This window comes from Oncorhynchus masou, chromosome 9, assembly GCF_036934945.1.
Source record: "Oncorhynchus masou masou isolate Uvic2021 chromosome 9, UVic_Omas_1.1, whole genome shotgun sequence".
Lineage (NCBI taxonomy): Eukaryota > Metazoa > Chordata > Actinopteri > Salmoniformes > Salmonidae > Oncorhynchus > Oncorhynchus masou.
Window position 1 is genome coordinate 51421031 of NC_088220.1, and position 25010 is coordinate 51446040.

General features: G+C 43.2%; 1 protein-coding gene across 2 annotated transcripts in view; it reads left to right on the top strand.

Annotated features, from left to right (window-relative positions):
• Nucleotides 1–25010, top strand: part of LOC135546133 (latent-transforming growth factor beta-binding protein 4-like) — a 44940-nt gene that overhangs the window by 1430 nt on the left and 18500 nt on the right. The window contains exons 2-8 of one of the 2 annotated variants that reach the window (XM_064974304.1): nucleotides 10843–11079; nucleotides 15366–15655; nucleotides 16081–16183; nucleotides 18309–18371; nucleotides 20354–20476; nucleotides 22127–22303; nucleotides 24034–24534. In XM_064974304.1, the coding sequence (XP_064830376.1) occupies nucleotides 10843–11079; nucleotides 15366–15655; nucleotides 16081–16183; nucleotides 18309–18371; nucleotides 20354–20476; nucleotides 22127–22303; nucleotides 24034–24534 (1494 nt within the window). The remainder of the gene's footprint in view (nucleotides 1–10842; nucleotides 11080–15365; nucleotides 15656–16080; nucleotides 16184–18308; nucleotides 18372–20353; nucleotides 20477–22126; nucleotides 22304–24033; nucleotides 24535–25010) is intronic. The other variant, XM_064974305.1, reaches the window with a different exon arrangement.

Genomic DNA, 25010 nt, shown 5'->3' on the forward strand with positions numbered 1-25010 from the left:
AGTTTTCACATGAGTGGGAATACAGCTATGCATCTGTTGGTCACAGATACCTTGAAAGAAAAGTAGGGGCTTGGATCAGAAAACAAGTCATTATCTAGTGTGGCCACCATTTGCCCCATGCCGCGCGACACATCTCAATTGCATAGAGTTGATCAGGCTGTTGATTGTAGCCTGTGGAATATTGTCCCACTCCTCTTCAATGGCTGTGCGAAGTTGATGGATATTGGCGGGAACTGGAACACGCTGTCATTCATGTCGATCCAGAGCATCCCAAAAATGCTTAATGTTGACATGTCTGGTGAGTATGCAGGCCATAGAAGAAATGCGACATTTTCAGCTTCCAGAAATTGTGCACAGATCCTTGTGACATGGGGCCGTGCATTGTCATGATGAATGGCACGACAATGGGCCTCAGGATCTGGTCACGGTATCTCTGTGCATTCAAATTTCCATCAGTAAAATGCAGTTGTGTTCGCTGTCCGTTGCTTATGCCTGCCCATAGCTGTCCAGGTGGCTCGTCTCAGACGATCCCGCAGGTGAAGAAGCTGGATGTGGAGGTCCTGAGCTAGAGTGGCCTTTTATTGTCCCCAGCACAAGGTGCACCCGTGTTTAATCAGCTTCTTGATATGCCACACCTGTCAGGTGGATGGATTATCTTGGCAGAAGAAATGATCACTAACAGGGATGTAAACTAATTTGTGCACTGAATTTGAGAGACATTAGCGTTTTTTGTATATGGAAGAATTCTGAGATGATGATACATGATACATGGGACCAACACTTTACATGTTGTGTTTATATTTCAGTTAATTCCATGTCTGACTTTCCCTTCAAGTCATTTTTACGGAGGTTATTCAAGTGTGGCTCTAGCGACCCACATTGAGACTCTAGGCTTCCAGAGAAGACATGAGGAGAAAAGTTTGAAATGTAGACCAGCTGGATTCAGCTGATTCTCTGTTTGTTATTCCTGAGTGTCAAGAAGATGCACAAGCCAGGTCTCCTACAGTATATCACTGGTCTCAACATGCAGGTGCACAGAGGAGATATATCATGATGTCTTAAACCACATTTAGGGTTATATTCAGTACAGGGTAGTAAATAAAGTGGTATTTTACCACTCTCCCCCTTTTCTCTCTCGCTCTCTCTCTCTCCATCTTTCTTTATCCATCTCTCTCTTCATTTCTCTCTCTCTTTTCTCTCTCTTCTCTCTCTCTCTCTCTCTCTCTCTCTCTCTTCATTTCTCTCTCTCTTTCTCTCTGTCCCTCTCTCTCTCTCACCATCTCTCTCTCTCTCTCTCTCTCTATCTCTCTCTCTCACCATCTCTCTCTCCCTTACGCCTGTTATTTCTTCACCCTTCCTCTTGATCTTGTTGCCCAGCTTGTTGTAATCTTGCGGTACTCGTTTCTATAATGCAGTCATTCGGAGTGCGACTTCTTTACACACTCGCTGCCTCCTAGACTGAGACATTAAGGCAGACCGACACAAGACTCCAAATCCGTCCAGGGATTAAGTGGAGATTAGCTGCATTTGTTCAGTAATAAAACTAAACTTCAGTGACCAGACCACGGCTGCCTCGTGTCTGGCTAATCAGAGAGATTGTGTGTTTTTGTCTGTGTTTTGATACACCGGGTCAGAGTGATTGTACTTCCTCATAGTTTCTGAACAAGCCTTAGTTTTATGTTCTGAGCCAGAGTGCCTTGACCCTAAACTGGGGACTTTTTAGATGTTTGAGAGTTGAGATGAGAGGAGTTAGTTGCATAATGTTTGGAAATGATGGACGGACGTGACTAGGGCCGTTGCATATGAAGCTAATCACAGCCACGTGTTTCCTCTGCTACCATCATGTCCATCAGCGCTGGTTTGTTACCATCATCACATAATTTATATCCAGGCTCCATAACAACCTCTCTGGTTTATAGGGGGTGGTAAACGAATGCACAAGATGTGTTGCAATGTTTAAGACGACTGCCTTGAAGATGGCTCTTGAATTACCTAGATTACATAATGCGATAAAATGCTACACCCTAATTATTGCCACTAAGAGCCATCTGTTTAATTGGGTAAAAAATCAAATTGTATTGATGTAGACTTTACTGTGAAATGCTTACTTGATTTTATTGGAAAGGATCATCACCTTGCACTTTCCCAATCCTGTGAAGTTAATAATGATTTATTTAATCTGTGGCCTAATAAACTGTTAAAAAGTGTGTGTGTGTACGTGCGTGTGTGTGTGTGTGTACCGTAAATATGCATGTGAGTGTGTGTGTGTGCGTGTGTGTGTGTGTGTGTGTGTGTGTGTGTGTGTGTGTGTGTGTGTGTGTGTGTGTGTGTGTGTGTGTGTGTGTGTGTGTGTACCGTCAATATGCATGTGTGTATGTGTGTGTGTGTGTGTATGTGTGTGTGTCTGTGCGTGTGTGTGTGTGTACCGTCAATATGCATGTGTGTGAGCGTATGTAGGGTGTGGGTAGACTCTAGTGAGTGTGCACAAAATACAATAAATAATAAAGCGGGTCGGTAACCAACCTCCAACCTTTTTATGCGAATAAAGTACATGTCCGATAAAAAATATCATGACAGGCCTGATGGAAACATCATTTTTTCAGGAAACTTTTAAAATGTCGACAAAACAAAATACGCTAGATGGGATCTTTTTGTGTAGGCAAAATGTATTATGCGAGAAATGCTTGTGGAAATGCTTTTATGTGCATATACTGATATAATAACCATCATATCGAAGTAAACTCGGGAGTCACACGATGACATATTGTGTGGTCCTCCCACTATGTCAGGAAAGCATGCAGTTTATTAGGCTACAGATTGAATCAATTTATTATTAACTTCACAGTGTGGTGAAAGTGCAAGGTGGTGATCCTTTCCAATAAATATCAAGGATCTTATTCTGGTGATATGATAATAATGCTTGGCTGCCGTTTGACAAATAAAAATGATCCGCGCTCTTTTGTTCGTAGTAATTTCAACATGTAGGTTATACGTGCCCTCTCCAATTCCAGAGTGGGTACACTTGCTATATAACTCAATATTGTTTGTGAGAAAACCATCAGTGGAGTTGAAAATGCGATGGAATGGAAACCCATTTAACTTGTATTTATATTAGGCGTATGGGAATTTAACCGCAAAATGGATTTGTATGTGCACTACGTCATCACGTACAGCCTTTGATCTGCAAAAAGTACATTTGATGGAAACATCTCTGCTGGGAATATGTGCATATGCAGATTTGAGAATATTAGCGTTAAAATCTGTCGCCAATTGGATGGAAACCTAGCTAATGTAAATAGTCCTGGTATTTGATTACCTGTTCAGTAGTCTTATGGCTTGGGGGTAGAAACTGTTCAGAAGTGTTTTGGTCCCAGAATTGGTGTGCCAGTACCGCTTGCCATGCGGTAGCAGAGAGAACAGTCTATGACTTGTTTGGCTGGATGCTTTGCCAATTTTTAGTTCCTTCCTCTGACACCACCTGGTATAGAGGTCCTGGATGGCAGGGAGTTTGGCCCCGGTGATGTACTACACACTACCCTCTGTAGCGCCTTGTGGTCAGATGCCGAGCAGTTGCCATACCAAGCGGTGATGCAGCCAGTCAAGATGCTCTCAATGGTGCCGCTGTAGTTCTTTTTGAGGATCTGAGGGCCGATGCTGTCACGAGACGTTTTATCCCAATGTTCTAACTGAACTATTTTATAGCTTTGACCAATTCTCAGAGGTTGTAAGGCTCTGGTTAATGAAGAAGTAGACAAAGTACCAGTCTGAAATAGATCAACACTTTATTCAGAGAGCGCTCTGCCCCTCAATTGCAGAGCCAGTCTTTTTATACACATACACACACACAATTTCTTATCATAGGCTACTCCCTGCTTAGACAGGCAGTATTTATCCCACTTCCCCCATACATAGTTATCTCGTCTCACAGTTGCTCCCTGCTTGCATAGCTACAAAATAATACATTGCCCTAGTTATAATTCTAACCAAGCTACACACATCATCAGATTATATTCTTATGATTCTAACACATTTCACACAGTTATACTGTTTCAGGGTGGAATACTTTAGTCATTCTCTTAAACATACAGATTCTTCTATCAGATGCCAAACCTTTTCATCATCCTGAAGGGGAAGAGACATTGTCGTGCCCTCTTCACGACTGTGTTGTTGTGTTTGGGTCATGATGGTCCTTTGTGAACTTGAAGCTCTCGACCTGCTCTACTACAGCTGTGTCGATGTGACTGGGGGCGCGTTCGGTCCCCCCCACCCATTTGCTGTAATCCACGATAAACTCCCTTATCTTGCTGATGTTGAGGGAGAGGTTGTTGTCCTAGCACCATCCTGCCAGGCCCTTGACCTCCTCCCTATAGGCTGTCTCATCGTCGTTGGTGATCAGTTAGGCCTACCACCATTGTGTCGTCGGCAAACTTAATGATGGTGTTGGGAGTTGTATGTATTAGAGGTCGACCGATTAATCGGAATCGGAACAATCGGAAATCGGTATTTTTGGGTGCCGATTTATTTTATTTTATATATTATATTATATAATTATTTATTTAACTAGGCAAGTCAGTTAAGAACACATTCTTATTTTCAATGACGGCCTAGGAACGGTGGGTTAACTGCCTCGTTCAGGGGCAGAACGACAGATTTTCACCTTGTCAGCTCGGGGGATCCAATCTTGCAGCCTTACAAGACTGAGCATACAAGTATCTAAGTATCTGACTGAGCGGTGGTAGGCAGAAACAGGTGCATAAACATTCATTCAAATAGCACTTTCATGCGTTTTGCCAGCAGCTCTTCATTGTGCGTCAAGCATTGCGCTGTTTATGACTTCAAGCCTATCAACTCCCGAGATGATGCTGGTGTTACTTGAAGTGAAATGGCTAGCTTGTTAGAGCACGCTAATAGAGTTTCAAACGTCACTCGCTCTGAGCCTTCTAGTAGTTGTTCCCCTTGCTCTGCATGGGTAACGCTGCTTCGAGGGTGGCTGTTGTTGTTGTGTTGCTGGTTCGAGCCCAGGAAGGAGCAAGGAGAGGGACGGAAGCTATACTGTTACACTGGCAATACTAAAGTGCCTATAAGACATCCAATAGTCAAAGGTTAATGAAATACAAATGGTATAGAGGGAAATAGTCCTATAATTCCTATAATAACTACAACCTAAAACTTCTTACCTGGGAATATTGAAGACTCATGTTAAAAGGAACTACCAGCTTTCATATGTTCTCATGTTCTGATCAAGGAACTGAAACGTTACCTTTCTTACATAGCACATATTGCACTTTTACTTTCTTCTCCAACACTTTGTTTTTGCATTATTTAAACCAAATTGAACATGTTTCATTATTTACTTGAGGCTAAATTGATTTTATTGATCTATTATATTAAGTTAAAATAAGTGTTCATTCAGTATTGTTGTAATTGTCATTATTACAAATACACTGTTAAAAAACATTGTCCGATTAATCGGTATCGGCTTTTTTGGTCCTCCAATAATCTGTATCGGCGTTGACAAATCATAATCGGTCGACCTCTAGTGTGTACTGTAGTATTGTTTCTCAATGTATCCCTATATCTACAGTCAACTTTGAACATTTCATTAATTCATAATAACCCAGACTTAGTCAACTTTAAAAATCTACCAAGCCAGTTGTTTGTTTTCCTATGACCTGAGTAATGCCCCATACAGTACCTTGTATAAACAGGCTCGGGGAAAGTCCCCTCCCCTTTCGTCTGCTTAGCATACATCTGGTTTATAGGCTTGTTCCTAGACCAGGTCATTCAGATGATGTCAGCTCGAAGTCAGACTTTTGCACAAACAAGCCCCCTCCCCTCCAAATGCACACAGACCATTACTGGCCAGTCACATGTCCGGTGGGGTAGCATGAAACAGACAGACCAGTAACAATGGCTCATTATCCCCTTGCACCAATCATGTTACATTAGACACTACACAGTGCTCAACTGTGTACTAGTGTAAAATATACTGTACTTGTTTTGTCTTGCCATACTTACAGTACACAGTGCATTCGGAAGGTATTCAGACCCCTTGCCTTTTTCCACATTTTGTTACGTTACAGACTTATTCTAACATGGATTAAATAGTTTTTTTTCCTCATCAATCTACACACATACCCCATAATGACAAAGCAAAAAAAAAAAAAAAAAAAAACGCTTTTCATGTTTGCAAATTTATAAAAAGAAACCAACTGAAACATCACATTTACATAAGTATTCAGACCCTTTACTCAGTACTTTGTTGAAGCACCTTTGGCAGCGATTACAGCCTTGAGTCTTCTTGGGTATGACGCTACAAGCTTGGCACACCTTTATTTGGGGAGTTTCTCCATTCTTCTCTGCAGATCCTCTCAAGCTTTGTCAAGTTGGATGGGGAGCATTGCAGCACGGCTATTTTCAGGTCTCTCCAGAGATGTTTGATCGGGTTCAAGTCTGGGCTCTGTCTGGGCCACTGAAGGACATTCAGAGACTTGTCCCGATGCCACTCCTGTGTTGTCTTGGCAGTGTACTCAGGGTCGTTGTCCTGTTCGAAAGTGAACCTTCGCCCCAGTTTGAGGTCCTGAGCGCTCTTGAGCAGGTTTTCATCAAGGATCTCTCCTGATTGGTGGAGTGCTACAGAGATGGTTGTTCTTCTGGAAGGTTCTCCCATCTCCACAGAGGAACTCTGGAGCTCTTTCAGAGTGATCATCAGGTTTTTGGTCACTTCCCTGACCAAGGCCCTTCTCCCCCGATTGCTCAGTTTGGCTGGGCGGCCAGCTCTAGGAAGAGTGTTAGTGGTTCCAAACTTTTAAGAATGATGGAGGCCACTGTGTTCTTGGGGACCATCAATGCAGCAATGTTTTGGTACCCTTCGCCAGATCTGGGGCTAATGCTGTCTCTGCGCTCTACAGACAATTCCTTCGACCTCATGGCTTGGTTTTTACTCTGACATGCACTGTGAACCGTGGGATCTTATATAGACAGGTGTGTCCCTTTCCAAATCATGTCCAATCAATTGAATTTACCACAGGTGGACTCCAATCAAGTTGTAGAAACATCTCTAGAAAGATCAATGGAAAAATTAGGCACCTGAGCTAAATTTTGCGACTCATAGAAAAGGGTCTGAATACTTATGTAAATAAGGTATTTTTGTTCTTCTAAAAAAACTGTTTTTGCTTTGTCATTATTGTGTGTAAATTGATAATGGAAAAAAAGTAATTTAATCAATTTTACAATAAGGCTGCAATGTGACAAAATGTTGGAAAAGTCAAGGGGTCTGAATACCCTCCGAATACACTGTAATGTAACTCTCTGGTCCTATTTTCTACGACCCAGTCGATGGTCTCTAGCATGGACTTGTGAAAAATGTCTGTCAGGCAGATGTGGTCAACAGAGCCCAAAATATCTCTGTAAATATCTCAGTGCATATTTGACCGTTCAAAGAGAGACCTAACTTTCCAACTATTCAAAGCAAGGTGCTATGGCAAAGTTGATCTGGGATGGTTTGGATAACTGCATTTATGATTGGTTTTATTGTTGCAGTTGAACCTCATGATGTTTGCTAGTGTAACAGTGTTACTTTCGTCTCTCTCCTCGCCCCTACCTGGTCTCGAACCAGGGACCCTCTGCACACATCAACAACTGCCTTCTACGAAGCATCATTACCCATCGCTCCACAAAAGCCGCAAAATCAGCTATTTCAAGGTCTCAGAGCGAGTGACTTCACCGATTGAAACATTATTAGCGCGCACCACGCTAACTAGCTAGCCATTTCACACCATGGACCCTCTGCACACATCAACACCCTCGAAGCATCGTTACCTGTCGCTCCACAAAAGCCGCGGCCGTTGCAGAGCAAGGGGAACAACTACTTCAAGGTCTCAGAGCGAGTGACGCCACCAATTGAAACGCTATTAGCGCACACCCCGCTAACTAGCTAGCCATTTCACACCTGTTACACTAGCTGCACTGAAGCAAACTAGATGAAGCACTACAGTGAGTCTATTTGCAAGTAAGCATTTCATTATACCGTGTGCACTATGCTGTATCCTGTGCATATGATAAATCAGCTTTGATTTAATTTGATTACAAATGCCAGCTGGTTTGTTTGAATCAAGTTGCATTGTTGGTATTAATTCTATATTCACCTGATAATTACTCTTCAGCTTTCTGCTGTAATTAATATCCTTCTCACCCATATTGAGGAGTATTCAGGGTTGTCTTGCTAAAGGTTGTCTTGCTAAAGGCAGGGGGTGCATGAGGACATCATGGGTTAAGCATCTCTGTGCAAGCTGTGGAAACTATGGCCAGCTGAACCTTCCTTCTCCTGCATGCAAAGAGGGAGCCCAAATGGCATGTGTCTTTGATTTGCCTCAAAACATTTCCCTGTACACACACACACACACACACACACACACTTTTTGATTATTTCCAGGGAGGGCTAATGCTGTCAACCTTGAAGTACATACACACACACACATGCCCAGAATGTTTGAGTGATGACACCCATTTTTAAACCACCCTTTGGAGTGAAATCCTCTCAGAACTAGCTGCAAAGCCAGGGGACACAGGAAGTGATGTCATGGGGTTCCACTGGTGTTCCTCCATCTTTTAGACAGGTATTGTGCCTCTAAACACCAATAAAACAGCTTCTGGTGAAAATCAAAACTCTACAACCTGTTGTTCCATACTGGCCTGAGAGATGTACTCCATTACATGGATATGAGTGCAGTGAAAGGCATGGGGAACTTAACTGAGAAGAGAGGGCTCACGTTGTGTGTCTCATGGAGAACTGGGCAGCTGCTCACTGCCTCTCAACAGCTCAGCTGACATCACTGTTTTTCATGGGAGGCACCTGCACCCTTGCCTGGCTACCCATCCACATTGCTCGGGCCAAACGCCACGCCCACTAACGTTTCTTCTCCACGATGAATCTGGTTTGCTTCCTCCCCGACGACTTCTCAAATGTGAACACATTCAAACCGTTCTGATTGGTCCCATAAACCAATGGGTTGGACCAGAGCTGGTCTACATGAATCAGCACAAACGACCTCTGGGATGGTAGGTTCAGACTCATGTATGGAGTGATTGAAAGAGCAGCCAAATTAAATTCAGGATGAGTCGTCATGCAACTTTCTCTCACTCTCTCTGTCTTTCTGCCTCTCGTTTCCCATTCTGTCCCTCTCTCTGTCTGTCTTTCCTTTTGTCTGTTTCCCTCTCTTTAAGTCTTTTCCTTTCTCTCTCCCACTTTTTTTTTCTCTCTCTCTCTCTCTCTACCTAATTCCCCCTCTCCCTGTGTCAACTCGTGTGGATGGATCCGTTGCATCTGGAGGGACAAACACGTCCGATTCGGAGCAAACAATTAGGTCACCTTCTCAGTTTGCACACTGTACATGACCTCATCACCACGGCTACACCACTGCGGGGAATACACACACTGATACACTGCATATGTTCCACACATGATTTCTCCACCGGAAACCTACTCCACACAGCGGAACGCTGCTGCTCTAGCCCCAGGGGCCGGACACAGGTTCTCTGCGATAGGAACCTAGAGAACCCCTAAGCCACTGTACTGTAAATTCCTCTTGTAGAAGGCTTTTTCCTGACAAAACCACCAACCTTTTTCCTGTTCCTCACCATGGCCTCTGGAACAATGGGCAAGAGCATGCCAGAAACTGAGAACAGAGACCTGTACAGTAGTTACCCCGACGCTGACACGCTCACTGGAGCCCAGAGGACTTCGTATTCAGACGGAAAATCAATTCTGTGCCCCCCTAGGGAAAGGAAGAACACTAAAAATGATGGATCAGTGTGTACTTTGGACAGCCTTCAGCTGCCGTCGTCTTTCCAAGTTCCGGGAAGGCTCAGGGAAAGGTGAAGACATATAATCAGTGTGACTGTCGGGACCTCGTACAGTCCAATAGTTATGTTTTACAGTATCCTCTCCAAACCACTCTGATGAGAGGAAACAGGTTCAGCTGAACCCTCTTTCTTGATTGCAGGATAAGTTGAGTGGTAAAATTACCACAGAACACAAACGCAAAGAGTGTTTAAGAGAGAGCAAGTTTATATTCTACCTAATTAAAATATGGATAGAAAGTCACACAAGCAGGGCCATCAGTACATCCATATATATATTTTTCTCTCTCTCTCTCTCTCTCTCTCTCTCTCTCTCTCTCTCTCTCTCTCTCTGCCTAGCTGTTTCAAAGTAATTTCCATGAACGTGGGCATGTGCAAGCTTTCCAAAGTTATTATTATTATGAGCATTAATACAACACAGCCATGTGATATGGAAAGCATGTGCTGGTGGGCACAATAAGCAGAGGCATGGTTTTCGTCAGAGTGCTGCTTGTTTTCCATTCATTGTGGTAAAAAAGGGGGACACAGTGTAAAGATTGTATTTGTGTGCTCTGTAACAAATCAGTGTTGTTTTGAATGGCATTGTTTACAGTGTGCCCAAACGGTCTATCAATTATCTCTGTCACAAGGACATGTGTTGGAGGTTTTCCCTTGTTGTCTTGGTTGGCGAGGTAGGCGTAAAATTGTCTGACTCTGCCCTTGGTTTTGTAGTCGGATTGAATCTGAATCGTGAGTTTGTGTTGTTACATTTGAACCACAACAGGGAGGAACTCTTGGCCCTAATGGTAACTGAACCATAGAAATCACTACAGGACTACAGGACATAAAACGAGAGGGTTATAGTTTCTCTAAGCTCCAGAGTTCTATTTCAGTTGTTGATGTCTTGGACTCCGTGTTTCTCCCTCAATCTGGTCACAGTTATTAACAGAGCCATTTTGTTTGTCTCCCTCCCTCCCTCACTCCCTCCTCTTTCTCCTCTAGTCCTGTGCCCCATGTTGTGTCAAAACGGAGGGGTCTGCATCCAGAAGGATCGCTGCCTCTGCCCGCCAACCTTCACCGGCAAGTTCTGCCACATCCCCGTGGCCACGCCCTCCACCAATGACATTGAGAAGCCTCAGCGCATCCCCTCAGTGCTGGCCAGTCAGCAGCTGCTGACCCAGTCGGAATACATTGTCCCCCTGCAGAGCCAGCATCAGAGCCACAGTCAGCCCAGCGGTGGTAAGTGTGACAAGGCCGGCCTCATTTGTGGCAGCGGTGGGATCTGAATGGTGATGAATGAAACACAAGTTGCTCTTAAATTAATACATTAGACACAAATCTTTAAAGCAGAGACTCGAGTGGAGGATCCTCTCCTTGACAGTAAGACTGGGATTCATATCAAATAGAAGAAGGATGAGCACAACAATAGCTAATTCTCTGCAAATGGAGGTGTGATTCTGACATGTTGATAAAATACATTTGACAATCATAGCTAACAGCATTTTTTTCACATTTTCAAATTAACCATCATGAATTGCCTAATAATACATTAACAAATTATGCTTTCGTCTGACATTAGTTATCTGTGGTTTGGCTTTGAATGTGCAAAAACGGTCAACTAAGTTTCGCATGTCACACAGTGCGAACTGGTCGCAATTGTAAATGAGAACTTGTTCTCAACTTGCCTACCTGGTTAAATAAAGATGAAATAAATAAAAAGTTACACACGCCTTTCCTGTAGATGAATTCCATTCAAACGGCACCGTGTGCTGAGCTAAAGATGACAGTTATACATGACTGTTTTCCCTTGGCCAGGACTCAACACTTAAATTGTACCGCTCAGTGCCAATAGGTAATAAGCCTTGAAACACGGACAGCAATTCCTCTAGGTCTCTGAGACATTCACAATCACTAATTTCTCATTGTTTTAACATCATTACAATGCTTATTGAGAACACTCCGATTCGGCTACTTACGAATACTCTCACTGGTTTGCCATATGTGAATTTTGGATGTTATGACAGCCAGATGTTTCTGACCAAATTTTATCAGTTGACATACACTCTTAGATGGTGAAGTATATTTGTACAACATGAAGAAAAGACAAACACTGACGTTTCCCTGCATGGTGGTATTGAGGCCCTGGAAAATACACGTCATCATATTCACCAATCACTACCAACTATGCAGTTGGTGAAATCTGAAGCTTTAACAGTTACACTGCAGTTAGATGACACTTGTTTTAGGATACAATATGGTTGGTAATCTTCTGCTGCTTTTAAAGATGTTATCATAAGAATGCAACCCTGAGCTCATGTGTATTTGTCCATGCTCTATAAAGCGCAACGACATCAGTGTGGCCTGTTTTTGCTCGGTGGGGGAGGGGATGGTGAAACACAACCAAAAGTTAATGACAGTGAAATCTAAACAATGTGCTGAACTCATACTAACAAAAGAAATGTCGGGGTCAATTATGTTGACGAGCTGCTTCCAAAAGTCCATGCTCTGTTCCAGGGAGGGCTGGGAGAGTGTTTGGGAGTAGAGCTCTGAGGGCTTACGCAACCTCACCTAGGAGGGTCTTAGACTTATCTGGCCTGCCAATAGAGTACCACAGTATGAGTCATAATACCCATAAAGCCTAGTGGTCAAACAAGGAAATGGTTCCAATCATTTTTCCACCATTCATTTTTCCCATAGGGGATTTTAGAAACACTTAAAATAAGGGCTCTGTTTCATGTATGCTTACCCTGGCGTGACGTTTTGATAACAGTGTAAATCTCTCTAGGACAAGGTGACTTTTATCAATATATTCGCCTGTATCTATTCCCCAAAAATGAAATGCAAATTAGCTGCTAATGTGACCATCATAAAGAACTACAAATGCCGTGATTATATGGACGAGACTGCCGAATCGAGGCAAAGGTAAGAATCTCTGCATTAACTATCTAATGCTAGCTACATTTAGTAATGAATAAATTGGCAACATTTCTTTAAATTGAGAATTCTGTGTACTGTCTTGTGCAAGTTTTAAATTGACACAATACCTGTCAGCCAGAGGATCAGGTTTGAAGGTAAGACCCAGGTAAAGACAGTGTCGAAGTAACAAAAGTTAAGTATTAAAGTATTAAATCGAACACGGGCAGACAAAGGTACAGGACGACAGGCAGGCTCAGGTCAGGCAGAGGTCAGTAATCGAGAGTAGTGGGGCAAAGGTACAGCGCGGCAGACGGGCTCATGGTCAGGGCAGGCAGAAAGGTCAAAACCGGGAAAACTAGAAAACCAGGAACTATAGACAAGACAGGAGCAAGGGGAAAACCGCTGGTAGGTTTGATGAACAAAACGAACTGGCAACAGACAAACAGAGAACACAGGTATAAATACACAGGGGATAATGGGGAAGATGGGCAACACCTGGAGGGGGGTGGAGACAATCACAAAGACAGGTGAAACAGATCAGGGTGTGACATAGAGATGATGTGCAGGAGCTTACAGGGATATGTAGTCTTTCCTGATGTCTACTTTGATGCTAATTAGCAGTTTCGAATCTGAGAGTAAATAGAGATGAATATATTGATAAAAGTCACCTTGTCTGAGGGAGATTTATGCAGTTATCAAAATGTCACGCCAGGGTAAGCCTACGCAAAACACAGCCCTTATGTTTCTAAAATTCCCTATGGGAAAAATGAATGGTGGAAAAACGATTGGAACCTTTTCCCTGTTTGACCGCTAGGTTTTATGGGTCTTACAACACCTCCACTGTGGGGCTCTATTCTGTAGTGTTTATCATAAAACCTCATTGTCCATGCACATCTCACAAATCCACTTGTATCAGCAATATACTGTACCTCTTTCTAATGGCAAGTTTGATACACTGATATTTGTTCTAGCGCAGCCAGGACTCTTACACTCTATTTCCTTGGCAACTTGTGATGCAATTTAACATCACAACCGCAGTTTGACAACCATCAATTGGACCACCCCTAAGGGCTATTCAGCCTGTGGTGAACGTTTCCTCTCTTCGCTTGAGGGGGAGTGCATTTAGGAGGGCTGATGCCTGCTCTGTTTTCATCTCCTTGTTGACTAAAAGGCAAACTTTTCATGCGTGTACCTTGTGAGGTCACCTTTATTTTTTAGCGTGCAAAACAAAGGACACCTCTGTTATGCTGTCAGAACAAGCTGTGAGGACGAGGTCGGCCATTACTGCAATACTGGGCTGTATGTCACGGCCAGACAGTGTGAAATAGTGAGTTGGCAATTAAAAACATCTTGTCACAACTCAAGTGGGGTGTAGACCATCAGCGAGTAAATTCCAAATGATCTCAGAGTTAGTCTATGAACAGTTATGGGAAATCCTGCAGGGGTGAGACAGTGGGATTGTTTGTTAACCACAGAGAGCGAACACCTGAGACATGTTTGGTTCCAAAACACTGTCTCTGATTTGGTTCCATCGTCTCCGCTTTTTATAAGTGATGCAGCCGTGTTGTGGAGTTCAGCAAGTGAGCCTTGTAAAATCCATAGTATGATCATAGAACAAAAGACCCATTTGCACTCTCATTGTTTTGGGGCAAATGAAAAACACAATCCAAACTGCATTTGTAAATGAAACATTATGTAAGCTGCATATCTCCAGGGCCCTCGTGTAAACAGTTGCGTAAAGCCCTGAATAGTAAACCAGGTCCTATGGGTCTGATATTACGGATAGCTAGGAGGTGAAGAGTCCAAGGTCCTGGGTCTTGATTTTGGGTCTTGATTTTAGCCTTATTATTTGCCTTTTAATTTTTTCAACTTAGAACAAACTGTGCACAACTGTTCCTTTAGTACAAACAGATCTGGGACACTCAGTCACCCAGAATTAACAGATTATCTCCTTGCCTTTTTAGTCTGTAAATAAAGCCCAAGAAAAGGTTGAGATATGAGTCAGGCTCTGGCCTTCCGCTCAGTCTGGGCCTCTTGGCAGTGTAGTGGCTTCACCGTGGGGGAAACGTTGTGCCAACGTTTCCACTCCAGTTTTTAAACGATGAGAGGCTGCCATCATGACTCACAGTAATAGCATGTTTTAGGAGAACAACCACTCAATAAAAGACATACAGGGGGGTGGATTCCCCACACACACCCTCCTTTGATTCTTAAGGTCTGCAATAGTAACAGGGCTTCACACTCGCTTCCTAACAAATGGAATGACTAAAGACCGCCATTCAAAATGTAACTTTGAATTGAAACCACATCAAAGACTTTGTATCACGCATCAAAGCACCTCACATACATGGCAGCTCCCATTCATATCCACTTCCTTAGTTAGCCGTCAGCACAAAAATGTAAAGTCAACCATTCAGCTGTTGGTAAATGTGAACCACCAGGACAGAGTTCAGGTGAGAGGTCCTTCATAGGATGACCTCTGACCCCTGGAGGCACAACGGGTCAGGGCAGGATCAGGCTCTGTGCAGAGACTGTATATGGAGTCAGCAGTGTTTACTAATGCTAACCCCCACTAGCTAAACCCCATTTCCGTCTCACCCTCCCCCCAGCGTCTGGCTCATCCATGGTCAAGGTGCGGGTGCAGCACCCCCCAGAGGCCAGCGTGAAGATCCACCAGGTGCTGAATGTGGGGTATGGGCCAGGCACAGTTAGGGAGCAGTCGGAGACGGTCACCTGGTCAGCAGGCCTCTCGGGGGCCAGGACCAGTGTTCTGCCAGGGGAGCGGGCCGAAGCCCCACCACCCAAACCCAGAGTCCAGGCCCAGACCCTCCACGGTGACTCCACCTACACAGAATCCTCCGGATTCAAGTACTGCTTCAGGGAGGTCCGCAACGGCCAGGTGAGACTTCTCAAAATTACTTGTACTATTGATTCCTACAGATAACTGCCAAAATAAATGAAACACTTGAGTAAATGAGGGATACAAAGTATATTGGAAACAGGTGCTTCCACACAGGTGTGGAATTAACATCCCATCATACTTAAGGTCATGTATAAAAATGCTGAGCAGGACCAGTTGCCCATTATTTTGGCTACCATGGCTAGAAGGTGCATTGAAGCTGGTCTGGTGCCTTGTGGTGGCCCAACACCCTATTAAGACACTTTATGTTGGTGTTTCCTTTATTTTGGCAGTTACCTGTATATATGCAATATGCATTAAATGATGTAGCTAAGTCTTAAGCAAGCCAATAGAAATAGGTGGCATCTCTGATTGTGGTTGTGCCAGTTTAAATCCAATGCTCTTCCTTCTCCTATACCCCTCAGTGCAGCTCACCTCTCCCAGGACTCAGGAGTCAGGACACCTGCTGCCGAGGGATTGGACTGGCCTGGGGCATCAACGAGTGTGTCCTATGTCCTCCTAACACAGGTAAAATACAGTGTGCCCTGTCCCAGTTCCCCTTTAAAGTGAAGCTTGGCCTTTGGTCCGTATCCCTCTTCTCTTTTTTTGAAAGTTTTTTTCATTGAACCTTTATTTAACTTGACAAGTACACTGGTTTTCTCCTTTCAGTCTTTCTATCACAAAATGGTTGAATCCTTTTTATCCCCCCACCTTCTGTCCCCTTTGTGTACCTACCCCTCCTCTCATCTCAAAACCAATCAATATATACCAGAAACAAATGGGGAGGTCACTGCTGATTAGTAATCCCAGGTGCAACAATCAACAAAAAGTAACACTTGTTGTACACTATGATCATATTCACTTTGTTTTTTGTTTATGTGTACATGTGTAGATTAAGTAATGTATTGTAGATGACAGCTATGCCATGTTTGACTATGATTGTTTTTAGTGTCTCAAAACTCAATTTGAGTGGTCCACAATAAAAAAAATGTATTATTGTGTGACACTTAAAAAAATTGAAACGGTATGTCCCATGCTACAGTATGGTGGCTAGCCTACCAGCTTGTTCTTGTTAATCTCCTCTTCACTACCTTATTGACATTGACTATGGTTTTTCAAAAGGCCGGAGTGCTTCAGATTGGAGTGGAATTCCTTTTAGAAACCTTAAACCAGATGGCCTTGCTCTGTTGTTTGAGATTAAATAAGAACGTATGTATTACAGTGTCAAATTATTAACTAGTTATAAACAGTACATAAAGTTGTTGACATGTTTTACTCCAGACCTTACTAACCTGAATGGAATGCACTTTTCTCTTGGCCATATTTGTCATTAAGTTGGCTTTGCCCTCTCGCCTCCTAGACCATATCAACATCATGTCAAAAAGTAGTGAGCTAATGTTCTGTTTTCAACTTCTTTCCTCACCACTATTCATTTTAACAGGAATCCAGACAGTCCTGAGAATGTTTTAGGTAACTCTTCTCAGCCATGCCGGTAAAAGAAAATGACTTGTTTTAGATAGCAATGCCCAGAAATCAACATGGTCTTGTTTGTATCTGTTCCTTTTAACTAACAGGGAATTCATACTATTCCACATTATTATTGCTGTTATCAGTAATGGACATATTATGTAACAGATTGACTCCCCGCTTAGCCAGAGCCCGTAAGAAATACAGAACATTATGTCGCCTGCTCTGTAGGGTCATTGATAAATACAAACACATGGAAGTAAATCACCAAACAAGGCTGTTTTTCTTTCTGTTCGACAACCTGGAAGATATGCATGGTTTTCATCATTTTGATTTAGACCACGGATGAAACCTCCTCAATTGCAATTTCTCCCTCCTTGCAAACAATTCTCCAAACATTACCATAAATAAATGCTTAATACCGAACAATAGAGGCCTTGTCCAAAACTCTGGCCTGGGATCACAGAGTCGTTTGAAACACTAAGTACTTTCTCCTTTCCATATCCTTTGAGGAATGTCCTTTGAATCTTTACTCTGCAACCTCAAGTTACTTCACAACTTCCCACTTGTCTCCCAAGACTGCAAAAGTCCTCCAAATAGAGCTTTGTTTGATGTGAGACGAGAGACAGCTGGGAGGGAGATTGTTAGCAGACAGGTGACCGATATTGTGTGATTTAGGCTGTCAACAGTCCAGCAAACAATTGGGAGTAACATAGCTAGCTAGCTCGCTGGAGATGGGGTTGATAGCCAATGTTAGATGAGAGTGTGTTTTCCACTCTAGACTGACGGTGAGTCATCATGATCGTATGGTAAAAAAAAACAACGTTATTTGCTTTGCTTCATTTAGTTGACCCAGAGCGTTCCGATGTATCCCATGGCTCCTGTACGCTTGGCTCTCTCTCTGTGGTGCTACATGCTGCTAGTCTTCCATGGTGGGATCAGGGACTGTACAGTACACACAGATTGACCACTAAAAGTATCTGAAATTTCATCCAGGCTCTGCAGGAGAAAGACAGTCTAGAAAAGATTGACCCAGTGAATTTTGACCCATCACTCTGGTTTTACTGTAGACACAGTTATTGGCACTACATGACTAGGTATCCCCTTTCCCTTTACAACATTAGGGCTCACACAGGGTCTCCCGAGTATTGCTATTTAAACATCATTATGTGAATTGCCTTTTCAGGAAATGGAGTCGATGGGAGCTGTCCGGCTGGATTTGAGAGGATCAACGGCACCCAGTGTGTTGGTGAGTACCATCAGTCCCTCTGAGTACACCTGACTATACCACTTACTGTAGAATGATGGTGGTCTTTTCTACAATCTTAGATAAAAGGGTTCCAAAAGGGTTCTTCTACTGTCCTCATACCTTTTTGGTTCCAGGTGGAACTCTTTTGGGTTCCATGTAGAACCCTCTGTGGAAAGGGTTCTAAATGGAACTCAAACGGGTTCTACCTGGAAACAAAAAGGTTATACCTCGAACCAAAAAGGGTTTTCATATGGGGACAGCCGAAGAACCCTTTTAGGTTCTTTTGGAACAGGAGAACTGACAGGAAGAGATGTGTGTTGAAATGTTATGAAATTATATTTGACAGTATTTATTTTTAAACAAATACCAGGTGAAACAGGGGTGGAAAAGAGAAGCATTGCAATGGTCTATCTTCATAATATGACCTCTCTCATTTTCATTTGATGTTTTGAGTGTAACAATGTAACATATCACTTCATCGAGTCAGCAGCTGTCTCCTTAGCTTGTCACACTGTATTCCATATAGGCTCAGCTCAACCACACACACAGAAAAGCTCTTTGAAGCAGCTCGTTACTCAACCCAGTCTTGTCACTTGGCCCAGAGATCTACTGCCGAACGCTGAAGAGTCTGAGGTGATAAGCTCTGAAACCATGAGCCATGCCTTGATTATCTGCCACTATGGAATGGCTGCTTCATCTGTCTCTGTAGAGCCTAATAAGATATGAGAGGGAATGGAGAAAACAGAGCACAAGTCTCCGCTGATGGCAACATGCAAATGCTATCATGCTAGCTATGAGTCACTCAGGCCCGTTCAAACACATGGGATAGCGCTCAGATGGGGACATACCAATGTGGATGCGCTCATTCATGGTGAATCTGCTATTGATCTGAGAGGGACACATACCCAAAGGCAGGCCACAGTGACACCATGCCACTCATCCGTATGATGATATGCATGTAGTTTTAGTTGAAAAATTACATATTGCAAAAACATCACCTGCGATTCTTCAGAATAGCATTGAGGGTCCTGGTATTATATTGTGCATGCACATTAGTTAGCAGCTGATATAAATTGTAAGAGAAAAAAACTACATTGATCTGTAAGTTAAATTCAAGAACTTAAAGGAGCATACTGTATTCACCTCACTAACATGCCTCAATGGATATATGTATTACTGTTATTTGTCAGGAGAAACTTTTTCGCTCCTGCATCTATATAGAACGATTTAACATAGTAACTCGAATGGATTAGGTTCTGACAGATGATGATACAAACCATATTTGCAACGCTGCCTTTAAATGTCTATTTTGTAGCAAGAAGGTCTACAGTGAATTGGTGATGAGTTCAGTTCACTCCTACAACCCAACAGATGCAGCGTATGCTAGGCCAGTTGGTTGTATAACCTGACTGCTATAACCATTTCTCCAGGAAGAGCCAAATAGTGTGAGAAGTAATGACTACACCAGGCCCTGTTGCATCACTCACTCAATCTCCCTAACTCCCTGAGAGTTACAGTACATCTCGTGTCGTAAGCTGCTACGATATTGATGAGGACGGGGTTGGATAAACACTGATATGTTTATGTTATGGTTTTTGTTCACACTCACGTTGGGTGTCGCCAGACTTTTTAGTTGAGTGTTTCCAAAATTATGAGTTCAGGTTGGGGCTGGTTTGTCCGAGGTCTCAGCTAACACCACAGTTTATGAAAATGTATTTGTTTCACATAGAATTAACTCTGAGCACAAATGTTTGTCATGTCTAACCATCCTCATTGGGTTTCAAGTCAGTCACTATTAATATCCTCAGAATATTAATGTCCTCTGTGACCAGGGTCTCCCCCTGCAAGTACAGTATATCAGTGGGGAGCCCTATTATCTCCCCGGCCTTCAGGAAGAGGGTTCATGACTGTTTCCGTCTGTGGGTCCTATGGGTGGATGGGGTTAGGGAATAGGGATGTGACCGTAGTGTTTTCCTTCCTAGATGTTAATGAGTGTTTGCAGCCAGGCTTCTGTGAGAACGGCAACTGTGTGAACACTCGGGGGAGCTACAGTTGTGTCTGCAGGCAAGGATACATACTGGACGCCTCTCACGGGATCTGTATCTGTAAGTAGCCTACAGGGCACCCTGCTCAAAGGAAAAGGAAGAGAATGCTGCGCTGCTATGCCGCGGTGTCTGGAATGAGCAGGAATAACGCATGGCCGAGGTGCTATGGAGCTGAACTGTACAAAACATTACACACAACCTCCCATACAAAAACATGTTGAGTAAAGAGATAGAGGAAAATTGAATGTGTTTAGGATGTGTTGGATATTAGCCAACATACTGTAGCAGTGTTTCCCCAAGGATTTACTTCCAACAGTGGTGGCAAAGGTGGGGGGTGGGGGGCATGGCCAATGGCGCAAACCGACCCCAAACATTTTGTTTTACAGGTCATTTCCTGTAATTCTACATATTTTGCCATTTGTGATTTATTTTTTTTTTACAGTTTCAAAGCTAGTTTCTTGCAATTCTACATATTTTGTCATGAGGCTGAGAGAATAAATTGCCGTTTTAAAGCTAGTTTCCTGCAATTCTACACATTTTGTCATGGCTTATGTCGTGTTATGCTATCTGAGTGACTCAAACATTAGAACAAAATCAATGGGATAAAAAAAAAGCAAAATCAATCATTATATTTGTATTTATTTTTTGATTCTCTCTAAATGTCTAGTTTTTATTTTGGTGATTCTTAGTTCTCAAAGGTGGTCTTTGAGAACTAAGGGGAAAAAAGATATAACTCCATTATCTTTTCTTCATACTTTATATCAGGTTTTCGTCATTTTACACTGAAAACATTTTACCTACCAAAAAAATGTTTTCTATCTTTTGGAGTGGCGGCAACAGTTTAGCAGCGACGGCTGGGGAAACACTGTGTAGGACAGGTAAACTACCTCATGTAATAAAAATGTCCATTATCTTTACTCATGCTGATCCCAAAAATGAGTTCAACTTTCACACACTTTTAGATTGAACATTATTCAGTAGTACTTTACATTAACTCTGCTGTATTATATCATACATAAAACATACATTACACATCTATACGCACATCATAAACATGACATTACAGCGCCTGAAGTTCTGTGACACTCGGCCTGCTTATTCTAACTGGCATTTTACGATGGTCAGTGCTTCTGAAATGCTGGTTGGCCTGTGTGTTGCCTTTGGATCTGACGCAGTTTGCATCTGCTTGTCTGGGGCCACCCTCTCTATCCAGTCCGCCCCAGCTCTTGGCTCTAACTGTTGGAAGCTGTTTGTTTTGTGCATCGTTGACTCCGAGCGGTCATCTTTAAATAATGTGTTGCCAAAAAGTTCATGGGAATGCTTTCAGCTTTTCTATTTTCTTGCTCTCTGAAGCGATGGTTTAACAGCGATAAATTATGTCGTTTCTTGTTTTTTCTGACGTGTGGTACTTCTGCAACTCATTGTCTGTCTTCAGTTGAATATTTCTGTTTCTTAACACGACTAAAGTAACAGAATGCCTACCAGAAGTGACACAAATTGTGATACAAAAGCAAAGGCGAAGAGTACAACAGCATTATATTTCAAGATAATGTGTGAATCAACAATCAGCATGTGGTTGGGCCTGCATGTTGGGTTTGGTGTCTTCTTTTGCTTGAGGCCTTTTGGGGCATTTCAGTATGGCTATAATACCGCTATCTTTTCTCCACCATTCTCCCATTGGCATGTCCTCACCCTGTCTTCCTCTCTCAGCCCGTAAGGTGATCTCGGAGGATAAGGGCCAATGCTATCGTATCCTAAACTCTGGCTCTGGCCGTGGTAGCTGCTCCGTGCCCATCCTCAGGAACATCACCAAGCAAATCTGCTGCTGCAGCCGCGTGGGCAAGGCCTGGGGCAAGAACTGTGAGAGGTGTCCCTACTTTGGATCAGGTGAGCATCCCTATTCTGATTCAAACCTCCACATCATACTGGTCCGGCATTGGATAATTATAATGCAGCTAGTGCCCAGTGTTAACATCTGCCTAAGTCACAGTATTTACACTGAACAAAAATATAAACACAACATGTAAAGTGTTGGTTTCATGAGGTGAAATAAAAGATCCCAGAACATTTCCATATGCACAAACAGCTTAATTCTTTCAAATGTTGTGCACAAATTTATTTAAATCCCTGTTAGTGAGCATTTCCCCTTTACCAAGATAATCCATCTACCTGACAGGTGTTGCATATCAAGAAGCTTATGAAATAGCATGTTCATTACACTGTTTGCTGGGGGCAACTGGCATGCTGACTGTAGGAATGTGCACCAGAGCTGTTGACAGAGAATTTAATGTTAATTTCTCTACCATAAGCCGCCTCCAACGTCATTGTAGAGAATTTGACAGTATGTTAAACCGGCCTCACAACCGCAGACCACGTGTATGGCGTTGTATGGGCTAGCGGTTTGCTTATGTCAAGGTTGTGAACAGAGTGCCCCATGGTGGCAGTGGAGGTATGGTTAGGCATAAGCTACGGACAAGGAACACAATTTCATTTTATCAATGGCAATTTGAATACACAGAGATACCATGATGAGATCATGATGCCCATTGTCGTGCCATCATCTGCCACCATCACCTCATGTTTCAGCATGATAATGCACAGCTCCATGTCACAAGGATGTATTCAGACCCTTTTCTATGAGACTCAAAATTGAGATCAGGTGTATCCTGTTTCCATTTTTCATTCTTGAGCTGTTTCTACAACTTGATTGGAGTCCACCTGGGGTTAATTCAATTGATTGGACATGATTTGGAAAGGCACACACCTGTCTCTATAAGGTCCCACAGTTGACAATGCATGTCAGAGCAAAAAAACAAGCCATGAGGTTGAAGGAATTGTCTGTAGAGCCCTGAGACAGGATTGTGTCTAGGCGCAGCTCTGGGGAAGGGTACCAAAAAAATGTCTGCAGCATTGAAGGTACCCAAGAACTCAGTGGCCTCCAAATGGAATAAGTTCGGAACCAACAATACTCTTCCTAGAGCTGGCCTCTCACCCAAACTGAGCAATCACGGGAGAAGGGCCTTGGTCAGGGAAGTGACCAAGAACCCGATGGTCATTCTGATAGAGCTCTAGAGTTCCTCTGTGGAGGAGATGTGAGAACCTTCCAGAAGGGTATAATGACAAAGCAAAAACAGTTTTTTATCACATGTATATATGTATTCAGACCCTTTACTCAGTACTTTGTTGAAGGACCTTTGGCAGCGATTACAGCCTCTAGTCTTCTTGGGTATGACACTACAAGCTTGGCACACCTGCATTTGGGGATCTTCTCCCATTCTTCTCTGCAGATCCTCTCAAGCTCTGTCAGGTTGGATGGGGAGCGTTACTGCACAGCTATTTTCACGTCTCTCCAGAGATGTTCGAGTGGGTTCAATTCCGAGCTCTGGCTTGGCCACTCAAGGACATTCAGACACTTCTCCCGAAGCCACTCCTGCATTGTCGTGTGTAGATTTATAAGTAGAAAAAATGATTTAATACATTTTACAATAACGCTGTAATGTAACAAAATGTGGAAAAAGTCAATGGGTTTGAATACTTTCCGAATGCACTGTATATAGGTATGAAACACACTAACCAATTGAATCCTGCTTGTGGCGTTCTCTGTTTACTCCTGACAGTTGCTTTCAAGGAGATCTGCCCAGCAGGGCCTGGCTACCACTACTCTGCCTCTGCCATCAAGTTCAACCAGAGGGTGGTGGAGCAGCACGGTACTGGAGGTCCCCCTGTCATATCCCAGAGCACCCCACAGACCAGGCCACAACAAGCAGCCAGTAGTGGTGCACAGACTCCCCAAACTAGTCCCCAACAATCTTCAAGCTCAGGCTCTCTCCCTCCCCAAACCAGGCCTCAACAACCAGGTAGCACTACTCTGCTCACCACTCTGACGAGACCTCAGCAACCATCAAGCTCAGGCCCTTACACTCCGCAAATTGGATCCCAACAACCTTCAAGCTCAGGCCTTTTCACTCCCCAAACTAGACCCCAACAGCCAGATGGTAGAGCTCTCATACCTCAGACCAGGCCCCAGCAGCCATCGAGCGAAGGCTCCCTGTCCCACCAGGGCAGACCACACATCCCAGCCATCTCTGTTACAGCAGGACCCACACGGGTGGTGACAGGTGAGTAGAGAATAACTCATAGCAACCTTAAGGAGATTCCTCACTGTACAATGAAGAGTTTCATTCCAAAATGTGATATAACCATTTTCAGAACTATTTGTAAATTGACATGAATTAAAAACACATCTTATGTAGGGCTGTTATGGTGACCGTAGTACCGCCACACCGGCAGTCACGAGTCATGACCTCAGTCAAATTCCCCCTTCCCCTGTTCCGAGACAGGTGCATGATAATGGTCCATTTAAAATCCTAAATAATTTCACACATCTATTATTTAGTATATGTAAAGACAAGATTAAATCAAGAATAGTCTGATGGGTGACAATATTAGCCTATCACTTGAATGATAAGGGATATATACTGTATATTGTGATATATTATCACTTGTAAATGATATACAGCTTGTGTGCGGTAAGGCAAGAAAAGTTGCATGTCAAATCGTGGTCATACACCTCATGTAGCCTAGCCCACAGGCT